Source organism: Podarcis erhardii (genome assembly GCF_964252035.2).
Source record: "Podarcis erhardii genome assembly, chromosome: 5".
Classification (NCBI taxonomy): Eukaryota; Metazoa; Chordata; class Lepidosauria; order Squamata; family Lacertidae; genus Podarcis; species Podarcis erhardii.
The window spans coordinates 19,560,804-19,587,739 of NC_138509.1; the positions used below are offsets into that span (position 1 = coordinate 19,560,804).

The 26,936-nt window shown below is 43.0% G+C and overlaps 1 protein-coding gene across 2 annotated transcripts in view; it reads right to left on the reverse strand.

The window, feature by feature from the left end:
• The window catches only part of ZCCHC24 (zinc finger CCHC-type containing 24), a 109,548-nt gene extending 82,913 nt beyond the window's left edge, over positions 1 to 26,635 (reverse strand). For both annotated transcript variants that reach the window (XR_014157095.1, XM_081864434.1), the window contains exon 1: positions 25,914 to 26,635. Coding sequence is in view for 1 of the 2 variants with exons in the window: in XM_081864434.1 (XP_081720560.1) it covers positions 25,914 to 26,156 (243 nt within the window). In the remaining variant the exon portion in view is untranslated. The remainder of the gene's footprint in view (positions 1 to 25,913) is intronic.
• Positions 26,636 to 26,936: the final 301 nt, after the last annotated feature.

Genomic DNA, 26,936 nt, shown 5'->3' on the forward strand with positions numbered 1-26,936 from the left:
CAACTGCTATGTCATCATCTCCTAAATTTGGAGAGGCTGAAACAGTTGTTTCCTTGACAAATGAAAGCATCTTATGGCCTTTGTTTGTGAGACCTAAGATAATCAAACTGAGCAAATCACCCCCTCAGTTGAAGAAACAAAAACTAACCCTATTTCGTTCAACATACGCTCAAAGACACTAAGGGTTTGTCTCTGGATGCTATAGCTTCCCACAATCATTGTGTGGTATAACTTTGAAGGAAAATTTCAAAGAGTCCACACACACACACAAATGTAAGAGAAAATATTTGGCATCCAAGGCTATCCAAGAGGGAAAATTTAAAATCTGGAAAAAGGAAGAACAATAAAAAAAATCAAAAGTAATTGTTCATTTGTGACTGGTTAAAGAGGCCTTAAACACACTGTTCTGGATTTTATAGTCAAATGGTAACAAGGAGAACTCAGACCTACATCTGTCTTAGATTTTTCTGTGGGAAACCTGCAGCTGTTTTAACTGTTCCCTGGCGAATGGCCCCTTGGTGTCTCTTACCTCCTTGGGATGGCCGCTCTCTCTAGAGCGAAGGTCATACCCAGCAAACACAAGGGGCTTGCTATTCCGAAGCCTCAAACCAGCAGGAAGCACATAATCACTAGGATGGAATTAATATTCTTAATAGTGGGAGAGAGTCTGTATTCCTTCAGATGTCCTTAGATGTTAATAAATGGGTGGACCACCCTTATTTAAAATTTTGTGAGGTAAAATGCTATGGAGAACATTCCCCAGAGGATAAGGTGGAATGCCTTTGGCAGAGATTTTTTTTGGAAAAATCATTCTTGGATGACTAAGAAAGAGTTCCTTCAACTTTTCACAGGGACCATCCATAATGTACATTACACAAAACTGGAGCAAGGAGTGGGAAGGATATTTCCTTCTCTTCCTTTTCCTGCCTTTATTTTCTCTCTCTCTCCCCTATGCCATCACCCAGTCAAATGCCTATCCCTCTATAGTCGAGGCCATCCCTCCTTGCCCACAGAAAACCTGGTATCTTTAGTGTTCAGAACAGAGCTGGATTTTTCTTGCACATCAGTTGCACAATTTGTTTAACAAAGCCTTTCATGTATTAAGGACTAACTAGGCCTGCTTTCAAAGGGTTAGAATTGCCAACAAGATGGTATTTTACTGCTCTTTCCAATAAAACCGCGTTGTATCAGGTAACCCACACTGGAGTCTGAAAAGCCAGTCAATTCCTTATCCTCCAAGGTTCCATCTATGACCCATCATATTTTGCAAAGGCCCACAACATTCTACTACATCTCTTCCACTTGCAATCCATGATGCATCCAAGCTCTACCCCTGACAGGAGGTTCTGATAGGCTCTGTCTCTTGCACCCACCGAAGAGGATAGTAGTTGTTTTTTTAAACCGAAATTTAATTCAAAATAGTAAATCCATAGCTTTCAAATGCAGCGGCCTCCATTGCTAGGCAGACAACAGCAGGGTCTAGGCAAGAGGTTGACCAAGAGCCTTTGTGCCAAATCAGTTCATGTTAGAGCTGCAGTCCATTCTCAAATATCACTAACTAACCATCTCCTTCATTTCTGGAGAATGTTTAGAAACATGTTTCCTTTTTTTATTTGCAAAGTTTGCTGCATTATTATTATTATTATTATTATTATTATTATTATTAACAAATTTATACAATATAAAAACTGACAGAATTTGCGAATGCCTACTACAAGGTTGTAACAAAGTGCGCTCTCTCTCTCTCTCTCTCACACACACACACATTCATATAAACAGCAAGGTCTCTCAGGGTGAAACTTATTGTACAGGCCAGAAACAGAAACACTGTTAAAAACAGAAGTACAGTGGTACCTCGGGTTAAGAGCTTAATTCGTTCCAGAGGTCCGTTCTTAACCTGAAACTGTTCTTAACCTGAGGTACCACTTTAGCTAATGGGGCCTCCCATTGCCGCTGCGCCACCGCCACACGATTTCTGTTCTCATCCTGAGGTAAAGTTCTTAACCCGAGGTACCGTATTTTTCACCCTATAGGACGCACTTTTTCCCCTCCAAAAATGAAGGGGAAATGTGTGTGCGTCCTATGGGGTGAATGCAGGCTTTCGCTGAAGCCTGGAGAGCGAGAGGGGTCGGTGTGCACCGACCCCTCTCCCTCTCCAGGCTTCAGGAAGCTATCCGCAAGCCGTGGGAGCCCGCGGGAGTTCCCCACGGGCTCCCCCGGCTTGCGCAGCGCTGCCTCTTATCCCGACGCCCCGGCGCGCTGAGCAGTTGTGCCGGGGCTTCGGGTAGCTCTGCGCAAGCCGCGGGAGGGCTCCCCCGGCTTGCAGAGAGCAGCCTGTTCTGGGGGCTGGGATCGGGGGAAGCTCGGGCTTCCCCCGCCCCAGCCTCGCGCCTTGGGGGGGAAATAATTTTTTTTTCTTTATTTCCCCCCCAAAAAACTAGGTGCGCCTTATGGGCCGGTGCGCCCTATGGGGCGAAAAATACGGTACTTCTTCCAGGTTAGCAGATTCTGTAACCTGAAGTGTCTGTAAGCCGAGGTACCATTATAGCTGAAATTAAACAAGTTTTTGAAAAGAACCTTTAAGTTGTACAAATCCTAGAGAACTGGTTGAGGCTTTGTGCATTGCTGAGACAATAGGGACAAGTAATGTAGAGACACTGGAGAACGAAAAGGAGTGCGGGGGGAGCGCACCGCCCCCAGCAGTGCAATCCCAGTGGGGTGCCATCATGGCTGCCTTCCACCTGCGCTGGGCGCCATGTCCCTGCAGGCGGCACACCACACCCCCAGGACACACGCCAGGCCTGCCCCCGCCTGCTCTCCGCCCCCCCAGTGCCAGAGCATGAAGCTCCACCACTGTGAAGAGGTACTTGTGGAACATGAGGGATGCCCCGATGCTGGTATCTAAATTGGTAATGGCTCAGAATTGGTCTGGCTCTAGGTAGTTTTACATCGCATATGAAATATTAAAATGAAATGTTTGCTTGCTGACACACATTCTTTATTCCTTCACCTGGTGTCATCCAGTTGGCCCATGTTGTTGGAGGAATTAGGTGACTGCCACTTCTGTTCCACACCCGCAACTGAGACATGAACCACAACTTGTGAAAGGTGAAGTGTCCATGCTGCACAACTTGCTCCAGGCTCACTGGATGCCACTCCCCACTACCACAATTCAAGTCCACAACTGGAGTCCACATTATTTTCTTCTGATGACTTAGTTCTCACTAAACTCTTTCGAACTACTGCAGTCTTGGAACAGCCTCCAGTTGAGAAAAAACCTTTTTCCACTTCATAGAATCATAGAGTTGGAAGGGTCCACAGAGTCATCTAGTCCAACCCCCTGCAATACAGGAATCCTGCCCACAGCTGTCCCTGGGTGGTCTTGAACCACCAACCTTCTGGTTAACAGCAAGATGCACTGACCCACTGCACCACTGGCAGATGTTCTCACTTGAACCTGCTGACTCTAAAGGAGGACCAAGCTACTCATGGAACACCTTTGCATCTAACGTGTGAGCATTAAAGAAAGAAATGCAAATAGAACCAACTATTTCTCTGTGTGTGGTGATAATGATCTAGATCACAGCAGACAGGAAAGGAAAATTGAGCCCTTTTCTCCTCACACTTTCTCAGAAGCTCGTATTTGCATTGGGAGGAAGCTCCCCAGTTGCTGTGGAGGCATCTGAAGCAAGCTTGCCTGCTCTTCTCTTACTGTTCCCCTTCAGTCCTACTCTCTCCCTATCACAGTCTGCATCCTTGGCAATTTCCCCATCGCCCTCCAGATGAACTTAACTCCTAGCCCTTCCTGCTGCTCGCCTGGCTTCGCCTACTTCCTTCCCCCTTCCCGACAAACCGCTCTCCTGGATTTTGGATTCTGACCTGTGCACTGGAAAATATAACCATGGACTCAGCTTCTTCCTCTGCCCCAGGTTAGGCCTTCCTGATCAAAAGATAAAATAAACAAAACATATATATGTATTTTTTTAAAAAAAACAAAAAACCCTAACCAGTCTGACTACACTTTCGACCAGCCTATAAGCAGATCTGGATAGGCATTCATTTTCTTTTTTACTTATAAGTTCTAGTGGAACTGAAGGGACGCACTCACAAGGATAGAACATCAGGATTGCACCCTTGCTGACTGAAGTAGCCTGAGTCATCCGGTTGTTTCATATGATTCATGAGGATTCCATTGGGATGAACGTTCCTGAAGGCCCATTACCGAAGGGAAATAATCCTGGCAACAAGTTGCTAAGAGGAAGTGCTACGAATGTCAAACTAATGTTGCAGCCTTCCAAAAAACCTTTCCCCACATCTGGAAACTGCTTTCATTTACACACTCTTGGTCTTGCATGTTCCTGTATGCACACACACGCAGAACAGAAACCTTTGCATTACAGTGCTATATTTCAACAGAGGAAGCTCAGCATCAAACACAGCACATGACTGGAAGTAGCACATTTTTTTTATTCATGTGTGTGACGTGAGTTGCCACGTCTCTTTGTTTACCAAAAAGAAAGCTGGGGTGGGGGTGGGGGGTTGATTCAATTCTGGATTGTGGCCATGGCATGCAGAGGCTGTTAACCCTTTCCCCACCAACATTTCCCCACTGTTTTCTCATTCAAAGGCAAATCTATCAAATTTGCACTTTTCAGAACGATATGAGAATTGAAACACAGCCATCTTTTGAAAATTCAACACTTAGTTGAATTTTGCAGTGGAGTTCTCCAAGCAAATGATGTTTACAAAATCATCTATTTTAGGGGAAAGTGTGCTTCGATATTAATATAACAGTGAAAATAGCATACAAAATGCATTACGTTGGGGGAAGTTGCTTGCAAAAATGAGAACACTCGTCAACACTGCAAACAAAAATTGGTAGAAATTTGCACTAAAATGCTGGTGAATTTTTTTATTTAAAGAAATTGCTGCAGAAATGTGGAGAAATGGATTTAAAACTGGAAGAATGAGAAACTGAGAAAACCAAAATTGGCAGCTCCTTCCACCCCTATCTGAGAGCAAGCTCCATTGGACTCAATGAGGCTTACTTTTGAGTAGAGCAGCATAGGCTTGAGTTGTAGATGCCCACAGCCATACTAAGACATAAGAGTAGATCCCACATATAGAAGGACCCTATAATTGGTTGGGCACATTGCGGCATACCTGGAACACAGCAGCAGAAACACAGACAGAGCTGAACTAGCAGGAGAGTTCTAATGGTTTGGGATGTCTCCATGTTCTTTGTCCCCCCCACTACAAAATAAGAACCATTCCTTAAGATCCCTTGTTTACTGTTGCCATGTTTGTTTCTTGATATATATATATTTAAGGAACACAGTAAACATGTTCTTGCTGATGTGACAAATTGCCTCAAAGTACTTTATTTTGGCACACAAAAGCATGTACGTGTATTACTTTTATTCCAAAGACACATCCAGTGGGACCTGTTTGTGAGCCAGAAAAATGGCATTTATTTTTGGGAGGGGGCAGTTCTAAAGGGTGGAGGGGTAGGGATAAATAGAACTTGATACACTGCATCTACATGTTTATAAAAATGGTCAGATAGCTTCATCTTTCAGTGCCAATTTTCAGCACAGTGAACATTTTTTATGGCCAAAGTTATAAGCCCCTCTGAAACCAAGGGGTTTCGGTGGAAATTATGACATCACCTGGACTACAAACCAGAATAATGAAAATAGGGCATGTTAACTTCTGCGGCCAAAAAAATGCTCCTTTGGGAAGGGAGGAGGTGAGGATTCCAGTTTCAACCAGCGCTGCAAATATAGTAGTATAAAATCTACAAGGAATTGGGTAAGAGGTCATGTAATTGCCCAGAGCTGTATCAGCACATTAGCGTTTAAGACAGGATGAAGCAATTGCTGCACTGGGGTTATAGCCCCATCCGCTGTGTTTCACTAGGGTAGCAAGCTGATGTGGAAAAGTATCGTGGTAGGTTGTGGCAACTGTTGCAAAAGATGGCAGAGGCATCATTACACAGAATCATAGAATCACAGTTAAAAGGGACCTCAAGGGTCATCTAGTCCAACCCTCTACAATGCAGGAATCTCAACTAAAGTATCCATGACAGATGGCCATCCAACTTCTGCTTTAAAACCCCCAAGGAAGGAATTTGTTGAGCTAGGGTGACAGTGTGCTTTATTCCACTTCAATTGTGCAAACCTAAAGTTCTGGCATGAGACCGAATCCCTTGTGCAAAATACTGAGACTGGAACACTCAGAATCTGGGCTTTTAGGCGGCTTGAATTGAATTTTAGGCTGTCAAAGGTGACACAGTGACAAACCTTGAGAGTCCCTTATACGAGGTGCAGATAGCTTAAAATAAAATAAAAATCCCAGGGAAGTTGAGAGTTCAGTTAATGAGACGCAGACTTAGAGGAACTTTCTAATTCTTGTCCAAAGCTCTGCAGGGAGCCTTTTCATCCTCTGAATGCTAAACAACCGGCTACTTATACTAAAGAGAAGCCCTACACACATGAGCACTATATTAGGGACAAGGGTGGCCATTCACTCTGCAAATAACATTTCACGCACGCGCACACACCGCCTTCCCATTTCTTGTCAGTGAATAGCCTCCAGCCGAAATGTCCCTGCAGTTTCAGTCTACTAACCTCCCTGACCTTTCTCCCCCCACAAAAGGGAGGTGCACAAGTTAAAATTTGGTTGGCTGACCAACCAACCCAACACTTGCTTTTGTTTTTGAGTTTAAAAATAGGCACATAATTTTATGGGTGTTAGCCGGGATCGCCAATGAGGGAAGGGTGGAGGAAAGGTATACAGTATAGGGAAGCGGGAAATGAGCAAGGACTTTGTAACTCCAGCCCATCAATAGTTGTTGTCGGATTCTGCTTCAAGTCTCTGCTTCCTGCAGGAAACGTCATGTCAATCTGACCTATGGCTTGAAGCAGCAGCAGCAGGGAGGGGGAAGCAGGGGCCAGCTTTCGTTCTGCTGGGCCTTTAAATGCTCCAGATGGGAGGGAAATAGCAATACTTCTTTTTAAAGAGCAGCACACTTAAGAATTAGGTTTTGCCTCCTGCAGAGCTCCTTGGGGATTAAATGTTTGGCTAAGAAACTTTTATTGCAATTCCATTTTAAGCTGTAGATCTGAAACCATTTTGTTTGTGTGTGTGTGTATATATATATACATATATTGTTCCAATGTAGCCCAGCGCACTTGGCAGAGCCACGGACATAACTGCCAGAATTTAAAAGAGATCAATCTTGAGGTCACTGTCGGAAGTAGAAGGAATGCTGAATCTACCAAGCATATGGTGTAGGTGCCCTGACAGAGTATCTCTGAGGTAAATATATCCATACACAGGGAAACAGAAAAGGGCCCCCCAAAAAAATCAGTTTTCTTTTCAAGATTGTGATCCAGAATGTTAATTTTTCAAATGATGCTTTCCCAGATGAATTTGTTGTAACTGTGGTAAACAGCAGCGGTATCGTCTGAATGACGCTGATTGCTTGAACCGTCACTGCAATTATTTTAAAATGAACAGAACAAATAAATAAATGAGGTTTAGTTTTCAAGTGAGGCTTACAAATTCTTGGAAGCCGGGTTTATTTTCCACCATAATATATGTCAAGAGGAACAGGCTTATTGCTCAATAAAATGGAAATTAATTGGCCTTTAGAAAGAAACATGTCCTCATACTTCATAACTTCTAGACTGGGGATTAATGGAACAAACAAAATAGGCTTCTGCAAAGCCATAGCTCCATGTAAGAGATGTAAATCTGCCCCACATGTGGACAGGCCCTTTCATTTGGAACACCATGAAAGCAGAATTGCCAAGCAACTAGCTTTCTTTTCTGGTTCAGACCGTCAAACCAAGAGACGAACATTTTTCAAATAAAAAGTTGAGAATAATAAGTGACAGTTGCTGTCAATAAAATACAAGACTGGAGTCAGGCTTCTTCATGTGTTGCTGTAATTCCTACACTAACAGTGCAATCCAAACCCAAGATCCGCCGGGATGAGAGAGTTTGGGTATGGTAGGCCCTGGGCTTTCCCAGCTGAGTCAGAAATACATTGGAGTAAATCCCTCATGCCAGCTCAGCAGACAGAACTTAAGCCAGTGGCATTTACAGTGGTGTATTTCTAGAAAAAGGGGGGGTGCATGTGTTAGAGCAGGACAAGACAACTCAGGGTACTCTTGGGCAGGAATTTACTGCGGAATTTGTGCTGCTCATGGGTAAAAGTTTGTTTGCTTGTTTGCGGCATCCTTTATTTATTTATTTATTTCCCGCCCATCCGTCCCACTCTGGACGGCTCCCAGCAGATTAAAAACAGAATAAAACATCAAATATTTAAAACGTCCCTAAACAGGGCTGCCTTCAGATGTCTTCTAAGTTAGATAGTTGTTTATTACCTTAACACCTGATGGAAGGGCGTTCTACAGGGCGGACGCCACCACCAAGAAGGCCCTCTGCCTGGTTCCATGTAACCTCACATCTTGCAGTGAGGGAACCGCCAGAAGGCCCTCAGAGCTGGACCAGGCAGAACAATGGGGGTGCCAGCCCTTAATTTTTTTGTTCTACCTTTAATCACACACATTATGTCATACCACACACAAATCCTATGAAGCGGGGAGAGGGGAAACTTATAAAATCAGACCACAGGTGTGGAAGCTCTCAGTCAGTCTGCCTTACCCACTGTTGTCTGCCCTGGCTGGCTGTTGCTCTCCCAACTTTTGGGTCAAGGTCTTACCTAGCTCTGTTAACTAACCAGGTGGTGTTCATAGTTCATTCCCTCTCCCCTGAACCCTCACAACAACCCTGTGAGGTAGGTTAGGCTGAGAGATCGTAACTGGCCCAAGATCACCCGCTGAACTTCATGGCTGAGCAAGGATTGGAACTGTGGTCTCCAACTCTTTAACCACTATGCCCCACTGGCTCTAACTTACCTAGATATTCCTGCCCCACATATTCTATTTTCTTTCCAATCCTTGGTTTATAATTTTACTCTCCAGGAGCATGCATACCAAAGGTGGAAGAATCCCTTCATGATACGGTTTCATTATCAGTTTGTTTAAAATGTTTCACAGTGCAAAGTAATACTGAAAGAAAATGTAGCCACAGTTAGCCATGATTTTCTCTTAGGCCACATTAAATTCAAGGACTGGTTGTGCATCTCCTTAAACCAAGTACATTGTGAGAGGGTTTTTATTTTATTTTATTTTTAGAAAAGGGGTGACTTTTCTTTCATTTTGAGTCAGAGGTGACTTTAATTTGGCATTTAACTGAGAGATAGTACTGAAAAGACTTAGCAGGAAATCCCTGCCTCAGACTTTACTTCTGCTTTGAATTCAATCTGTGGCTTTAGACCAGCCACAATTCTGCAGCTTCATCCTCCATTTACAATATGACAAAATGTTGGGAACTAAAACAGACAGAATCTAGGATGTTAGCATAGTGGGGTTCTTGAATTAAAATGAATAAATAAATCCATTTTATATAGCAGACAAATAGTCTGACTAATCAGAAGGAAAACATGCATAGCTGGCCAAGTGGGAATGACTATATTACTGCAATAGTAAACACCATGTAACTGCAAATTATTTCTTACATTTTATTCCTCTGGGATTTTAATTAGTCGTCGAAATTAGCTTTGTTCTAATTCCTGCATGTTTTCAAAATGTGAATAATTTGCTTTTGATGTCATTTTAAGAGGCCATGAAATACTATAACTCTCTGCTGAAATGATATAAATGCCTGGGCATAAATAAATTTACTTAGATTGGACAGAGTGTGTTTCTTGTCTAAGCACAGCAGCATGCATTTCATGAGTGGGGATGATAAAAGTGTCAGAGGAAAGTGACTGAAATTACTGATAATTCATTTACCATTAAGTGAGCCAATTCTAGTATTGATTCTGGTAGTAAGCACTTAATCTGGATTGGCAGTGGAAATTACCAATCAGGTTGATTGTAAAGCTGCTGCAGTGCTAGACCACCCAACCAGAACTGTCAGATACATTCAAAATGGTACCCCTGCCATCGGCAACCAATATTGCAGGAATTCACACTCTGTGTCCTCTCATAAGAAGAGATTCGTAAAGGATGGCATTCATTTTTTAAATATTATTAAATGCATTGGGTTTGTTTAAATTGAGGCGGCTCAAAATCTGATGGCTGTGTCATTTTGACTATTATGCTTCTGGTTTTTCTTTAATTTTATAGCCATTGTGCATATATATATATATATATATATATATATATATATATATATATGCTTCTTTGTATATTGTAAGATACTTTGAAAGCACAGTTCAGTCCCCAAAAGTGGAAATCAGTTAAGTAACACCTATGCTAATAAGTTCATTACTGCAAGTGCAACCTGCAACAAAATGTTACAGTGTATTTTCACTTGGTTATAATAATACTTCTCTTAGCTGGTTGGCTGGAACTCTTACGTCCTCTTCCATTCCATTCTATTCCACCTCCCTGTTTTCAATTTTTCTTTTCCAGAGGAAAATCAATGTCTAGTGAGCTTGCTCCATCCTTCGGGTTTTTCCAGAGTTTTCTTTTTCTTTTTAAACTGCGAATCTCAGGGTTTCCCCCAATTTTAGGGGTGCAAGGGGCACACCAGGGGAGGAGAGGGAGGAAAGCCCTGCTGGGCTAGTGAAAGTCCTTGTGTGGGCTTCCATTAGTGGGACTCATTAGGTGGAACCAGCCCAAAGTTTCCTGATTTTCAAAAACCAGTGAATTTTAGGTCACATCCACTCCATTTGAAGTATAAGACATCCTCAAAGAATCTTCGGGACTGTATAGTTTGTTAAGAGTGCTTGGAAGTGCAGTTCTGTGAGGGATAAACTACAGTTCGAAGGATTCTTGGAGGGTGTGTGCCATGATTGCTAAAGCAGTATTAATGTGCTTTAAATGCATTATGTATGTGATCTTAGTTTGATCTGCAGACCAGCCTTCTCCAGTCAGATACTCTCCAGGTATCATTTGACTACAGTTCCCATAATCCCTCACTGCTGTTAGTGTAGTCTAAAAATAGACTATACAAGTAGTCTTTGTATAGTTTTGCTCCTAGCAAGAATTTTTTTCCTAGCAACAGGTTCCCCCCAGCAACAGGGTTTCCTTAGCAACAGACTTCTTTATTAGACGTGCTGCGAAGGGGAGAAAGAAAGAGGCTGTTGCTCTGTCCAGATGACTGAAGACAGCAGGGAGGAGGCATGATTCTCTGTATATACTTTATTTTCCTTAGACCAGTAGTTGTATAATAATAATAATAAATAAATTTTTATTTATACCCCACCTTTCCCGGTTCAGAAAACCGGGCTCAGGGCGGCTAACAACACTTAATTGATGTTGCAATGTTAATTGTTCAATTAATACTTTAAGCAGAACTGGAATGGGCAAGGTGCTTATTCCCAAACGGGAAATCACCATTAAATGAGCTGAACTGAGAAAGAAGATTCTGGAAGGTTTTCTGGGTGAGTCTGCTCACTGAAAAAGGATCCCCAAATGATTGGCATAGTGCACTGACAGTCTATGGTTCCTGGGACTGATGGCACTTGGTGTCCAACTGCATCTAGAGGAGACCAAGTTGGGAAATGCTGCTCCTGTCCATGAGATGCCACCAGTGTGACGAAGAAATGGAAATGAAGGTGTTGGATAATTGGATGTATCCTGGATTTCAAATATGTGCCATAGACAGTCTATGGGGCAAAATAAATGAGGTGTCACTTGGGGCATAGCTGATGGAGGAGTGAAAACCTACCCCCTCCCCAGATACCGGGGGGGGGGGGGATTTAGCCTACTCTCCAGTCTGTCCCTTGGTGAACCTTATTTCTATCTCTTGTCTTAGGTCACTCACCTACATGCCATTCATTCCTATACTTGGGGACAGGCGTTGGGTGGTCCACCAACAGGAATCCCATGGGAGAAGGCAATGCACATTTTGCTACTGTTCTAGAACATCCCTCAGTGTTAAAGTAGGCAAAAAGCTGTGCTAGAATTCCACTTCCCACCTTAGCATTCTACCACTTCATTCCCACCTCATGCTGCTGCATATGTAGACCCAGCCTGAATCTCCCACCTATTTTGATTTTTCAGTCTTCCCTTAGGCTTATTTAGGAAGGTATTATTTATCTCTGTGTGCTATCAGAATTTTCTTGGATATTGCACTGCAATGGAAAAGCTTTTCTGCTGTTCTCTTTGGGAGTAGGAGTTGATTTATGCAACAGAAGTTCTAAAGACTTTGGTTTCGCTGTAATATAATGGTGCAGCGTATTTATCCCACTAAAGGAATTTTTCTAAATTATCAGCATTGTACCACGGGCCTACATAACCCAACACAATCGATGTAAATTAAGTGCCTTTATTGTACAGTGAAAGGAGGAATGAATCACTCGACTTTGGATACGCAACCTAACGTTTATTTTTCATCGCTGAAAAGACCTCTTAAAAACCAACTGCTCCGTTTTGCCACTATGGTAAGGCCAAATACTATGTGTACAGAACGGAGACATTTGGCTTTTCTGCATTGGCATACAACCCAACTCTTTAAATCTAAAGCATGTGAATAATTTAAAATTCCTTCCTTGCACAGTAAGGCAAAAAATTGCTGCAGCCTGACAGACAAGGCTAAAAATTTACAAAGGATGTGATGAAGAACAGACGAGGGGGCTTATGCCAGAACTAGTCACACATGGCTTGATAACGCCAAACTTAGTTTTACGGCTTACCTTTACTCTGCAGCAGGGGCATTAATGTCTCATTGCTGCTGAAGCCTTTGCTTCTTTTCTTAAGGGCGAGTAAAAATCCTGTCACATCAGGAGAGGAAGGTCCAGATATTGAGCACACAAACACACACCTGAGAGACCCAATGGTTGTGGTGGACAACAATGGCAGAATACTGGCAGCATTTATTCTAGAATCAAGGGAGGCAGAGAACTTGTTTTTTTCACTGTAGCCTACACAGCCTAGATCTGATGCTCCCCCCCCTCTTTTTTTGAAAAGCACTTATTGAGAAACAGGATTCATTTGAAAATAAAAGCAACTGTGTCACAAGCTGCTCTTACTCAGCTGTGATATCTAAAGTTTATTTTTTTAAAGAGAAAGAAATCAGACAAAATAATCCCTCAGTTATCAAGAACATGAATCTGTATTTACTGCAACTTTTTGTGCATGTGTGATGGGGCACACATTCATTCAAAGGCGCTAAACACAGATACACACACACACACAAAAAAAAAATTCCTGACTTTCTCCATTATTTTCAATGGGTAGCTCTCACTTCTGCTCAGGGGTTGGGGGTGGGGAATAACTTCAGAAAGAACCAGGAAGTTGCATTCCCAGACAATTAATCTGTGACTCTAATTTTCCTATCTCTACTCATATCACTTTCCTTACATGCCAGTCACAGCCATGCAAGAGGTCCCAGATTCAATCCCTGACGTCTCCAAATACGGGTGGGAAGGCCTCCTGCCTGGAACCTGTAGAGCCACTATCAGTTTACTTCAATGAAAGCTGAACTAGATGGGCCAATGGTATTGCCTTTGAATAAGGCAACGGCTCATGTTCTAGTGTGACTTCACTTGTCCGCTACAATAATACGGGTGGGGGTCCCGCACAAAATGATTCTGCAGATTGCTGCCTGCATAGTTCAACTTGCACCTCTCCTTCTGTAAGAGCTAGAGACTTGCCTTTTCTTCCTTTTCTTTCAATGAAAGCTGGGGATCTGAAAAAAGCTCCTGAGCCAAAGGGGCACCAGGGACACGGCCAGAATCCTGGCAAAACCTGGCCAACTGGGACATATGTCAACCCTAATAAGAGTCTAATAATCCGTAAGCCCTTTCAGTCACTGGCTTCAGTGATCGCTAACCCAAAGCACTAGTTAATTGGCTTGATTCAAGAACATTAAATCCCTTCTAAAACATCAAGCTCTAAAAGCAGTGGCTTAATAAGAGTTGGGGATATTAATGAACTTCAAGCACCAATTTAATACATCTTGATGTCCTAGAATCCATTCTATATTCTAGGTATTAGGCATTGCCATGTTAACAATAAACCCACTGCTGCTAATATTGCTATTAGTAGTAGTAGCAGCAGTATTCTGAAAAGGGCACTTTAAAAATAAAGTAGAACAAAATATGAACTCATTTTATGTTTGCTATCATTCTACCTCTTTGATGGCACAATTGGCTTTTGTGCACCAAGCCACTATAGCCATCAGGGTTTTATTCAGAAGGCAGCTACTGTGATGAGAAAAGCTAGAGGGACAAAAATATTGGTTAAACACAAAAGCATTTTGTGGGTGGTGGTGCTTTTTTATTTTTTTCTGTCCAGTTTCTTTGGTCAGCATGCTGGTCACATCCACAGGCACCACCATGCAGCCTTGCAAGCCCTCTCTAATAACAACGCTTCAGAGGCTGTCTGTTTCCCCCTCCCACAGACAGATCCCTCCTTTGCCGTTTCTTTTCAGCCACGCAGCAACACATTTCCAGCTTGCTTATTTTGCTCCCTTAACCTGTTGCTATTTTTGCTCCTTGTTCAGTCACTTTCCAAATATTATACCTAGCTATGTGTCAGTCCTCGTCACTGCTTGGACTTGGGCAATGCCAAGATAGGACAAAACTGGAAGGCGAAAGGAATCCGCAAGGAAAGCAAGCAACCCTCCTCCTCTCCTTTTTTTCCCAAGTCCACAGATGAACGGGGAGAAGCTCTCTGAATTGCAAAGGCATGCTGTCCTGGAGGGGGGAAGGGGGAATTGTATCCACGTCCACATATACACACACCATCCCTTGTTTCAGACTAGGGGAGGGGGGTGTCACAGCTCAGTGGAAGAGTGAATGCTTTGCATACAGGAGTTCTAGGTTCCATCCAGTTAAAAAGGATCTCCACCTGAAAAGGGATGCCCACCTGGAAAGAAGTATGATGGAAGCCCAACCCACAAGCATGCAAAAGGCACAAATCATACTGCAGAAGTTAGGATGTCAAGAAATAGGAATATACAACATCACAAGCCACTTTGCTTGGGTGGGGTAAGGCGATTGGGCATCCCTGATGGCTGAACCAAGGGTGCTTTTTATATATATTAAAAAGTGTGTTTATAATATGAATACAATGAGAGCAGTCCAAAATCAAGCGCTTTAAAACTTGTTCCCTGGGAGTGTTAAGCATGGGAGTGTTAAGCATGCACCTATATTATACCCAATGAAATCAATGGGATGTAATAGTGTGTAAACTTGGATGGATCATGCCCTATATAGTTACTTTGTTTTCCAACTTTATTCTGTTCCCCCATCCTGAACGCTTACACTCAATTCAACAGAATATTATTATTATTATTATTATTATTATTATTATTATTATTAAAGTTTGCAATGCTGGTGGTCAAACCTTCTGTGCTTTAAAGAACCCCTTCTGTGTTGATTTGTCTGCTGAGCAATGTTTGCATGTCTGCCACAAACCTCCTGCATGTTACAGAGAGTTCAGGGATGTATAGTTAGATGTGCACAATCAGTTCAAATAGGAACCTGACCAGACCTGAGGGGGTCTCACCATTGCTAAAGGCAATCAATCCCAGAACATATTCAACATCAAACCTCTGATAAGCTTCTAAGGAGCCACAGGGAACCTGGGAACAAGAGTTAGGCTGGATCTACACTGACCTATTTAACATTATTTCCCCCTATTAGGACGATATTAGATATTCTGTTCTAAAACATCACAGGGCATACTTGTTAATTAAAACATTTTTTACCTTGGTATTCTTCATCAAATGTAGGTAATACTCAGCCACACCATTTTTCAAAACCCTGTTTCTTTCTGTGGGTTGCTGGTTGCTCTGCTCCATCCTCTGGTGTCATGTTTTAATTCTTCCTCCCTCCCTGTATGTCCTTTATTATTTGCACATGTCAGTATTTCAAAATTATTTCTTTATGTATTTATTTGGAGAAGCAAAGTTAGCATTTTAATCAAGGCATCCAAGAGTGTGTGACAGCTAATTAAGAAAAAGGAAAACAACTAAGATTTAGTTCTTGTGGCCTGACCTTCTTCGTAGGTAAGTAGGCTTTACATTAAAATAAAGTGATAAAAACGACAAGGTAATAATGCATTATAAATACAAAAAGTAGGACGTCATGTGTCCATCTATGTTATCAAAACCCTTCCCTAACCCTTACTTAACATTAAGAACCATGAGTGTAGAACTGCCCTTGAAAATAACTCCATGACTTCAAAGCCTTTTGAAGCCATGAATGAAAGCATACCATAGAAATACTCCAGAGTATTCATGCCATCTTTGGCAAGGGAAAGCCCAGCTGACCACCCTTCCTTAGTCCAAATATGGCGTCCTGGCCCAAGGAGTTCCTTAGCTGCTAACTCGGCCGGCTTTGGGAACCAGGATGCACCCAACTAATCAGCAAAGTGACATCACCACGCAGCATGGGTAAGATGTTTCCCCAACAAGCGTTCCTTATTCCATCTGGTGTCATCATCACATTCCACATGTGGGCAGGCAGTGTGCTAAAAATGGATGGGGTCAACTGCTAAAGAACACCTTGGGCCAGAACAGACACCTGTTTTGGGGGTGGGGGGAAGGGATGCCTCCTGTGAGTCAGCTATGGACAAGGCTTCACTTCCTTGCTTGTTTTCAAGGTTTCCTGGGGCAGGTAATGAAATCCATGGCCAAGTTCAGTCAGCAGCATATTTGCAGAATTCTTCATGGGCCAATGTTATTCCCACAGAGTCAAAGAACTGCCCTGCTCCAACCTTCGCATTTGCTATAAGATCTGACCCAACCAACTGATGTCATTTTAAATGCATTGTGAAGAGGTAATGGGAATAAAGCAATTTTAGATCCACATACCCCACGCCAAGGAAATGTGCTTTATTTCCTCTTCCACCGCACAAGGACATTATTCATGTTTTCAACTTCCAGCTAAAAGCAGAGATTGTGATTATTCCTAGTATTTATATGGCACTTTCTGAGTACAGTAGTACCTCGGTTTAAGAACAGCCCTGTTTATGAACTATTCGGTTTACAAACTCTGCAAAACTGGAAGTAGTGTCTTGGTTTGGGAACTTTACCTTGGTCTAAGAATGGAATCTGAATGGTGGAGGGGCACCTCATTAGGGAAAGCATGCCTCAGTTTAAGAACGGTTTTGGTTTAAGAACTGACTTCCAGAATGGGTTAAGTTCATGAACCGAGGTACCACTGTACAGTGGTGCCTCGCAAGACGAAATTAATCCGTTCTGCGAGTCTCTTCGTCTAGCGGTTTTTTCGTCTTGCGAAGCAAGCCCATTGGCTTAGCGGATTAGCGCTATTAGTGGCTTAGCGGCTTTTAGCGGCTTATCGGCTTAGCAGATCAGCTGATAAGCGGCTTAGAAAAAGGGGGGGAGGGGAAAAAAACCCGCAGGAACTCGCAAGACATTTTCATCTTGCGAAGCAAGCCCATAGGGAAATTCGTTTTGCGAAGCGCCTCCAAAACGGAAAACCCTTTCGTCTAGCAGGTTTTCCATCTTGCGAGGCGTTCGTCTTGCGGGGCACCACTGTATTCGTAGCATGTCATATACATGATCGCCATTATAGCCCCCATATTGCAGCTGGGGGTGGAGGCGTCTGAGGCTGGCAGAATAGAGGTTTGCTTAGTTTCCTACTGAGTGGCAAATTTTGAACCAGAGATCCCCTATTTCATGTTTTTATAGTCCAATCTCATGCATTAAATCCCGCAGTGTCGATGGGGCATTCTTCAGAGAATGCTGGCACACCTTTGCAGCCTTTACCACTCAACCACACCAGCATTTAAAATGATTTTACCTCACTTGAGGATGGGCAGATCAGTCCATTTCCTGGCTATGTCAAGTGTGCATGTATTCATAAGTCTGTTCCACCATTTCCACATGAATCTGCAATTCTTTTCAGCCACATGAAAATTCATATTTAAATTTGCGTTTCAATACATCACAAGCTATGTAAATATGTGTTTTATGTACACGTTTCTAAATAATACATTTATCTTAAAATATTCATTTGAATAACTTTTGGGTCATTTTGAGCTGAGCACTATATCACAAAACTCTGGAGGGTATTTATGTCCCCATCCACGCTTCAATCAATCAATCAATCAATCAATCAGGAGGCTCAGACTGGGTCAGTTCACGTTGGAATTCACAGAGATCTAATGCCTCAAGGATCTCTAGACTCATTACTGAGATAGATAGACACACACACACACAAATGCAGCAGCAGTTATATGGCCTTCAAACACCTACAATCTAAGGACTAAACATAATTACAAATGAGACTTGTTTTACACATACCTGTATACTGACAAACTGAGACTGGCTTTGTACATGGACGCAAAGAAGGGGGGAGTACAGCTGACAATTACAAATGTGACAGTAATGTGATTTTTGATTTATTTATTTTTTTGTTCATGGAAACTTGCCTGAAGAGCCCAAAAACATAACCTTGTCAAAAAATGTGAGTTGGGAGTTCCCCCAATTCTCTATTTTGTCCCGTTAATATTTATCAGTTTAAGAGGTTAAGAGGTTCGAATGCCTAAGTTTTCCAACAGAAGAGGGTTGGGTTAAAAGTGTTAAAGGAAAGAACACACAATACAGTGGTACCTAGGGTTAAGAACTTAATTCGTTCTGAAGGTCCGTTCTTAACCTGAAATTGTTCTTAACCTGAAGCACCACTTTAGCTAATGGGGTCTCCCAAATAGCCATGCGATTTCTGTTCTCATCCTGAAGCAAAGTTCTTAACCCAAGGTACTATTTCTGGATTAGTGGAGTCTGTAACCTGAAGCGTCTGTAACCCAAGGTACCATTGTATTGCAACTAACGGTGTGAATACAGGAAGGACAGTGAAAGCAAAATATCCCACACAAACAATGGTTGAATTAGAACGTCCTGCCTTAGTTTAATATGACAAGAATAAGTCTCAGTGAGTTTCACCTTCTCCCCCAGTGTGGCTATAAGGAAGAGTTTGGAGCCTTTTACTTGTAATTAACTAAAGCTTAACATTACAGCAGAACATTAAACTTTGCTTAATCTTAACTCTGGTTTGTTTAAACAAGGCTGCTTCTTAAACCATGGTGTGAAGTTGACTTGATTTAAACAAACCATTGCTAAAATTTACCACAGTGTATCAGGTCTGGACGACACAGAATGCTGCAATTACCAAAAATAAAAAAAATAAAAAATCGACTGGCCGATGAACATAAGGGACAAGCTTATTGCTATTATTTCCCCAATAATAAATGAAATAGGTTATAATTCCAATTAGACTGAGATGGTTTCCCAATGAAGTCAATGTTCAGTTTAGAGGTCCTACCAATGGAGGCATAGGGTCAACAAGGGTCACGATGGGCATCAACAGAATGAATTCTACATATTGACTGGAACTATTCACTGCAGATTTCTAATAGATATTATTGTACCGACCATTTATTATATATTCCCTATCACTATGCATGGCTACATATTGAATGAAGAACATGGCTGCTGATCTCTCAGTTATCTCTCTCCATGATGTCACTGTTTGTCCCACTTATAGACTTTCAGTCAGATTTGTGATGTTGTAGAAGGGCTAAATTGCTACTAGTTAATCCATCGCATTTCCATCTCTCCCATTTTGATCTTCTCGTATTGGCCCTCATCAGCTCCTGAAATGTGCCCTACTGTATAAATAAAGCCCTGGTGTACCAAAACTGAGGATCAGTGCTGCTGGAAGCAGAAGAAGAACTCTGACTAGCCAGGTTGATAATGATTGATGTGTATGACAAAGTATTTGTCACAAACTAGCAAAAATAAATAAATCATTCTGAAAGCAAGTGAATTGAATGTAGCCAGAACAACCAAGTCCTTTCGGAACTGTGTTGCAATTAGCTGTTGGTAGAGCGAGTCCCTGTGGTATCAAGAGAGCTGGTGTACCATAATGTCTAAGAGACAGGTCTGGGAACCAGGCAGTTTCTGGTTAATATATCATCTCTGCCATGAACCTGTTCACAATAGTGGATGGGGCAGAGGCACTTACCTGTCCTCCCAGTACATGAGTCCTACTGCTTACCAGGAGGGGCGAGATGGTGGGGAGGTCAGCACTAGCAGGAATGTCAGATTGGCTCTGCTGGTGCATTGCATTCACACCACAGTGACTCAACTGCTGCCTCACTCTTCCCACCCCAGATAAGCAGCAGTGACTTGCCTGCCAGATGGTCAGGTAAGTGCCTCTGTTCCATCATGCTGTCTGCCACTGCCTATTCATTCATTCACCTATATTCATCACAGCCCTGTGAGGTAGGTTATGCTAAGAGGGAACCATTGACCCCCAAGGTCGCTCAAAAAGTCTCGTGACTTGACAATTACTACCCTGGCAGCTGTTGTTGCATATAAAAAGATTTTTTTTTCATATGTGGTAATTGCCACTAAATGGAAATCTCAGGGCACACCAACAAAGGAAGAGTGGATTTGTAAATTACCGTGAGTATATAGAATTGGCAAAATTAACTTCAATTATAAGATATCAATCAAATCAAAAGTTAAGAATGGAGTGGAAGTATTTCGAAGATTATAGTGTATGTCAAAATATTGTTCTAAAAATGACATGCTAATAGGCTTAGAATAAAAAATGTAAGCAATAACAAAACCAATAAACAAAGAAGGAAAAATCAGAATGTAACAAAAATAATTTATTATAGAATGCAAGGAAAAAGGTTGAAAGAAATATAAAGAAGTTGAATTGCTGTGGCGGGAAGTAGGGGGTGGGCGGTGAGTTTTATAATTAAGTCTATAATCAAGTAGCTGTTGTAATTTAGATATATTTTATGTGAGGGAATCATTGGGAATTTTGGTTATTATGTATATATGTTAAGTTTCAATAAAGATCTTTGGGGTGGGGGAAGTTCCGTGACTTGAGTGGAGATCTCAACCACGGTCTCCCTTGCATACAACACTCTAACCACTAAACCACAATGGCTCACCAACTAGTCTCAGTCCACTAGTGATAGTATCTTTCAGCCTCAGTTTGCCATCTGCAACAAGGGATAGTAAAATTGATGAACCTTACGAGATTGTGAGGATTACAGGAAAACAATGCATCATAATGGCTTGGAACACTTGAAAGCTAAGTAGTATAGTTAAGACCTGTCCTATCACTTAAATAGGGTGTTCAGGGGAGCAGAGCATAATGGCATCCAAGCAGGGAGGGGGCAAATATTCAAATTATTTCTAGTATACCTTTCGATGTATGTGTTGAAGGCAATTCAGAAAAAAAGGAAATATCAGTAACAATAATTGAAATTAGTAAAGCAAACCAAAGTATAAATAAAGCCGCATCAGAAAACAGCAACAGAAATTTCAAAGACATCAGTTTCATAAAACGTCTTCAATGGAATATCCAAGCAAAGAAAAGCTTTCCTCCGACACCTAAAAGAAAGCGCCAAGCAGACTTCTCTGGGGAAAGTTCCATAATCATTGTGCCAAAACAGAAAAGGCCTTGTCTCCAGTAGTCACCCACCGAACTCAGGCTGAAAACATCTAGGGCCGGGTTTCTGATGATCTAATGGGCAGATGCATAAGCAATGAGGGTGGTCCTTCAGACTGCCAGATCCCTTGGCACACTTACAGTTCCACGTAGATCAACAGGATTCACTTCCAAATAAACATGTTCAGACTGAGTTGTTAAAGACAGCAAGGAATCAACAGAAACACAAACTCATCAAAAATCTGCAAAGTGCTAAGGCTTCAGTTTAGGGAAGGTACTGTAGAACTAGTGTGCCGCAAGATGTTGCCTGGTGTGCCGTGGGAAAAATTGAAAAATTCGAAAGATTTTTTTTTTAAAAAAGTCAAATTTTCGCCCACTAGGCAGGCGCCGGACTGTGTCCACCCTATTTTCCATCCGTCCTGGGGGGGATCAGATTGGATGGGATCGGATGAGAGCGGACAGGCGGTCCGCTCTCATCCGATTCCCCATAGAGAGCAGCGGGGCTGTGACATCTCCCTCTCCGCACACAGAGCAGATCGATCCCCGCTGAGCAGAGAACGATCCGCAACGTATTTGATTCCTATTCAAGAGAATTACTTTATATATAGTCAATATAGGCACAGAGTTAATTTTTTTAACATTTTCTAATGGTGGTGTGCCTCGTGATTTTTTTCATGAAACAAGTGTGCCTTTGCCCAAAAAAGGTTGAAAAACACTGCTGTAGAAGACAACTTTCACAGATTACATGCAAGGATTGGATTAGCTTTTTATTCACAATGCAGAGGAAAAAGTAATGTCAGTGTACTTTGCACTGGATTTGTTTTAAAATAATAGTTTGCCTTCATAGTAACTTGATCATGGGGGGGGGGTGGCTAGGAAGAACCTCAAACTTAATAAGCAGTTGAAGGATGCATGACTTAAAAGAGGAAAACAACGAAAGAGCCTAGCTGGGATCAACAGACATACAGTTCTGTGTTCTTTGGAAAGTAGCAGGCCCTAAACTTGTGAGCTGGCATTCTTCAAAGAAGTTGCAGAATTATGAAAAAGAAAATTTCTGTCAGATTCCTGCACTGATGAGACTAACAAACTAAACAATTCCCAAATAAGTAGCCATGTTAGGCTGCTGAAGCCCACAAAGAATCCTGTGGTACTTTAAATAATAACCTATTTATTGTGGCATAAGCTTTCATAGACTAATCAAAAGCTTTTCATCTGACAAATAGCTTTTTAAGATGGGTGGTGTGGGAGGATAACACATAGCTCTGTTCCACTGAACTGGCATTGCAACCTGGACCAAAACTTCATTTTTCTTTCAAAGCAGCTCCCAGGAATGCTTTGATAAGTTCGCAAAAGTTGCTAGACTACACAAAAAGATTTACTAGTCTGCCTGCTCACACATGTCTGCACTGGGGGCCTAAAATTTAAAAAGAACCAACTTTTGTAAAGTTCCTTACCTGCTTAGCTGGGGACCATTCTTACTCTAGACATGCAGCTACTTACAAATCGCATGACTAATTGGCACTGGTATGCCAGTGAAAGCTACTATAAGATGATGTCAAATAGTAATATCAAGCATACAAGTCCAAGACATGTCCATATTTAACAGATGGAATGGCATGGCAGGGGTATCACAGGGTGATGTCATTGCAGCATCACTAAGAGTTACATTGGGAAAGGTACCATTAGGGGGTGGGGTAGGGAGAGAGATCTGACTGTGGAAGGGTGCAGATTCACAGCAAAGGTTGGCCCAAGATTCAATAATATTTTTTTCAAATGCAGTGTAACTTGAGAGCATGTTCTGGGTATTTCCATATCTCATAATCACAGAAATATTATTTATTTATGTGTATCCTATCTTATTTCCTCAAGTTCAGAAAGTGTATCATGCACCATCATAGTTCCACATATACAGAGGACAACAGATATCCAGCTACTTTGTTTTAACCAATTTGCACTACGAGAATATTTACAAATGCCTCTGAAGTCACTTCTTTTTTAAAGCAATCAATATGATTGCCTGGTGTTCACAACAGACTCTGCCACGTTCAAACCCCTTCTTCCTTTGATTATTCTGCAAACTGCATCACAAATAAAATGACCCGACACAGAATGATACTGGGATAAGTAGTGGCAGATTTATTAACAAGAGGCTCCCTAAACTTGTTTTCTAAATAAGACCCATTATACACATGCCACTTAAAGATCCTTGGGACCTCTCTTCTGCTGTTAGCATGCATGTTTGAAATGAAGCTGAGATGAAGTTCTAAATACAAATGTATTGGGGTTTTTAATAACTACTGTCCTGGTAGGAACTTAAATGCACAATTTAATTTCAACCCTTCAGCGGATGCTGGTGTCACCTATGTGAACTGAAGTAAAGTACCTGAAGCACATTTTAAACCCTCCATCTGACACTTCCCCCCATAGCTATATACATTTATTGGGGAGTGTAGCAGTTTATTTCCAAGTTCTGCAGCAGGAAAAGAGGTCACAGTACCTGTGGCAGAAGTCACCATGCCTCTGGCACTGGTTTTGCCTTCTTGACAAAAATCCCCCCCCCCCCCCTTACACACACCCTACATGCAGATAAACATCCTAACTGAAACACACATGCAACAAAGCCAAATGAGCACCCCATTTTCTGCCATGCCCATGATCACTTAATGACATCTATTAACTCTCCTTTCCCTTCAAATCCCTCAATCCATTTTTTTTAAAAGGTGAAAAGACCACATGTTTTTAAAAGAAAAGGCACTGCATAAAGGTGAAACTGCCAACCTTGCCTTGCTGGAGCAGAGAGACTGCTGGACAGATAATTTAGGCAGGTAAAGTTACACACCATACAGTGGGGTTGCTTCCAAGTTTGGTCCCAGGCCCAACCCACTATAGACCAGCATCCTGGCTAGCTAAGTAGGGGAGTGTCTTCCTTTTGCAGTAGCTGAAGGGGGAATACAGTGCCATTTGAAGAAAGTATAACCACGGACAGTGACAATGCCCACTAACTGAAACGGAGGAAGATGGAAGATCCCCCACCTGATAAAATATTTTAACATGCATATGTGACTTTGCTCCAAGTCTGAAAAACCAGTCTGGGGCTTTTCTGTTTGTTAACAACATAATACTGTATGTGGCGATTCACAGAGGTACTTAAGAAGATACAGTCCCCTTCTCCCCAGGAAACTTACCATGTAGGAGACACCAGAGAGAATGAAAATGCAAGAACACTACTTAGAAACTTTCCCAGGCTAGAAAAGCCCAGTTGTCTTTTGAAGTTAATAATAGCACAATACTGGTCAGTTTAACTCTCTCGCTTTTTAAAGCGATGGTGCTAAAAGTGATTGCTGGCTTGTTGAAGATCATAGAATCTGCAGATTTGGAAGGGATCCCAAGGGTCATCTAGTTCAATGCCCTGAAATGCAGGAATCTTTTACCCAACCAACGTGGGGCTCAAACCTACGACCCTGAGATTGACCCAGATATCTCCGTCTTCCTTCCCCACCTCCAGGCCCAGCGACCCTATCAGTATTTATATCACCTAAGTTTAGGATATAGGTAGACAATTCAATCAGCCTTACTTTGATCAGCCCATGTAAGCATTGACCACAATGTCAACAGGAACTAAACCCACTAGCGCGAGCGCACCTTCCCGCACACTCTCAAACGCGTGGGCAAGGGAGGGAAGGTAGTTTCCAACTGCATAATTTTCACTGGACTGCAAATCCAAAGTAAACCCCCACATACACACCAAAGAGAGAGAGATAGAAATCTAGATGGGAAACTGAAATCAACTTTGTTCCAACTCGAAGCGCATTCCAATATGCACACCCTGTTCGGAATGCTTCGTTTGTAACAGCCTAAGAACAACCAAGCAAACAGTAAGCAACGCGTAAAAACCAGTTGTTTTCCCAACGTTTCTGTAGGACAAAATTCTGAACCGTTGCAACGAAGAGTGCGCCTGGGTTCTTTAGATCTCCTGCATCTCTGACGCGGAAGAGAAACGTCTCTCCAGAGGCCGCCTACCTACCCCCTTCTGCATAAATCTGCTAACTCGATTACCAAGCGCTCCACGTTTCAAAGGAGCAAGCGGTTAAAAAAAGAGAAGGAATAAAAAAAAGAAAAACGCATTGGAGAGAGTCAAAGGGCGCCGAGGAGGGGGGAGAAAATACTTGCAAAGCATCATGGCGGTGCAAAAGTTTTCAAAGGGAGCAACTTTCCGCAAACTTTTCCCAGTTGTTCCCTCCGCCGCCCCCGTCCAAGCAATGGTCGCTCGGCTCTTCCTTCCCCCAGCCGAGCAAAGTCCAGCCCTTTCCAGCTCCATTTCAGAGGCCAAAACCACAACCAACCAGCTTATTTCCAAGTGGGGGTCAAAAATCGGTATTTATCATCATCATTTTTTTAAGCGCTCGTTTCAGCTGAGGCTGAGTTGCGGAGGAAGGGATCGCGTTACCTCGTTCCTTTGGAGCTGGAAGAAGCTGTTAAGATAGCTGGAGCTGAGGGAGGAGCCCAGCTCGGCGCTGCTCTTGCTGGGGTAGCTCAGCTCCGGGTGCTGAGACGACGAAGGCTCTGGTCGGAAGGCATCGAAAGCGCTGGCCTGGTGCGTGTCTTGCAGGGACAGATAGACCCAATTGAGAAGCTGCGCGGGCTGGTAGACGGAGGCAGCGCTGGTGTCGATGGCTGACAACAGGCTCATCCTTGCCCACCCGAAGCTGCCCCACTCGGAGATGGTCTTTCCCCCTCCCCTCCCCTCCCTCGCTGGATCAACTTTCCTCCTCCTCCCCGCGGGGGACTTTTGCTACCCTGGACGGCTTCCTCGTGGGCCCCTACCAGAGGGGGTGGGGGAGAAGGGAGGGAGGGGGGCTCCTCTCCGTTTTCCTTGCGCCCTGAATCTTTCCAGCTCCCTTTCCCCCCCTTCCTGCCTTTCCTATGGCGATCTGAGCCCTCCAAGCTCCAGCACGCCGTCCACCCCCAGCATAGCTGCTGATCTCCGGTGGCAGCAGCAATAGCAAAGTTAGGCAGAAACTTTCTTTGGCTTTCCGCCCCCCTCCCTCCTTCCTCTCCTTCCCGCGGCTCGATCCGCTATCTGTCTTTATTCTCACTCCCTTAGTCTCCCTGCTGGAGGGGAAGGGCGCCTTGAGTTATTCAGCAAACTCGTCGGGGCTGCCTGTAGGAACGCGACCATTGGGGAGCGGGGATTGGGGGGGACGGGCGGGGAGCGAAAAGGGCATTGGCTCGCGAAAGTTCCGTGCAGCGGCCAAATTTAAATACGGGGGTTGCTGCGGGCCAATCAAAAGAGGGACCGCGCCTCCTTCCCTCTGTTTCACCCCGCCCCCTCGCTCCCGCCCCCGTAAGAACACAGTGGAATCCACTCTGGAAGGCCGGCTTCGTACGTGACTGGAACTATAGCATCATAGTGTCGCAGAGCGGGAAGGGACCCCAGCGGTCATCTAGCTGTTTGCAAGAGCTTTGCTGG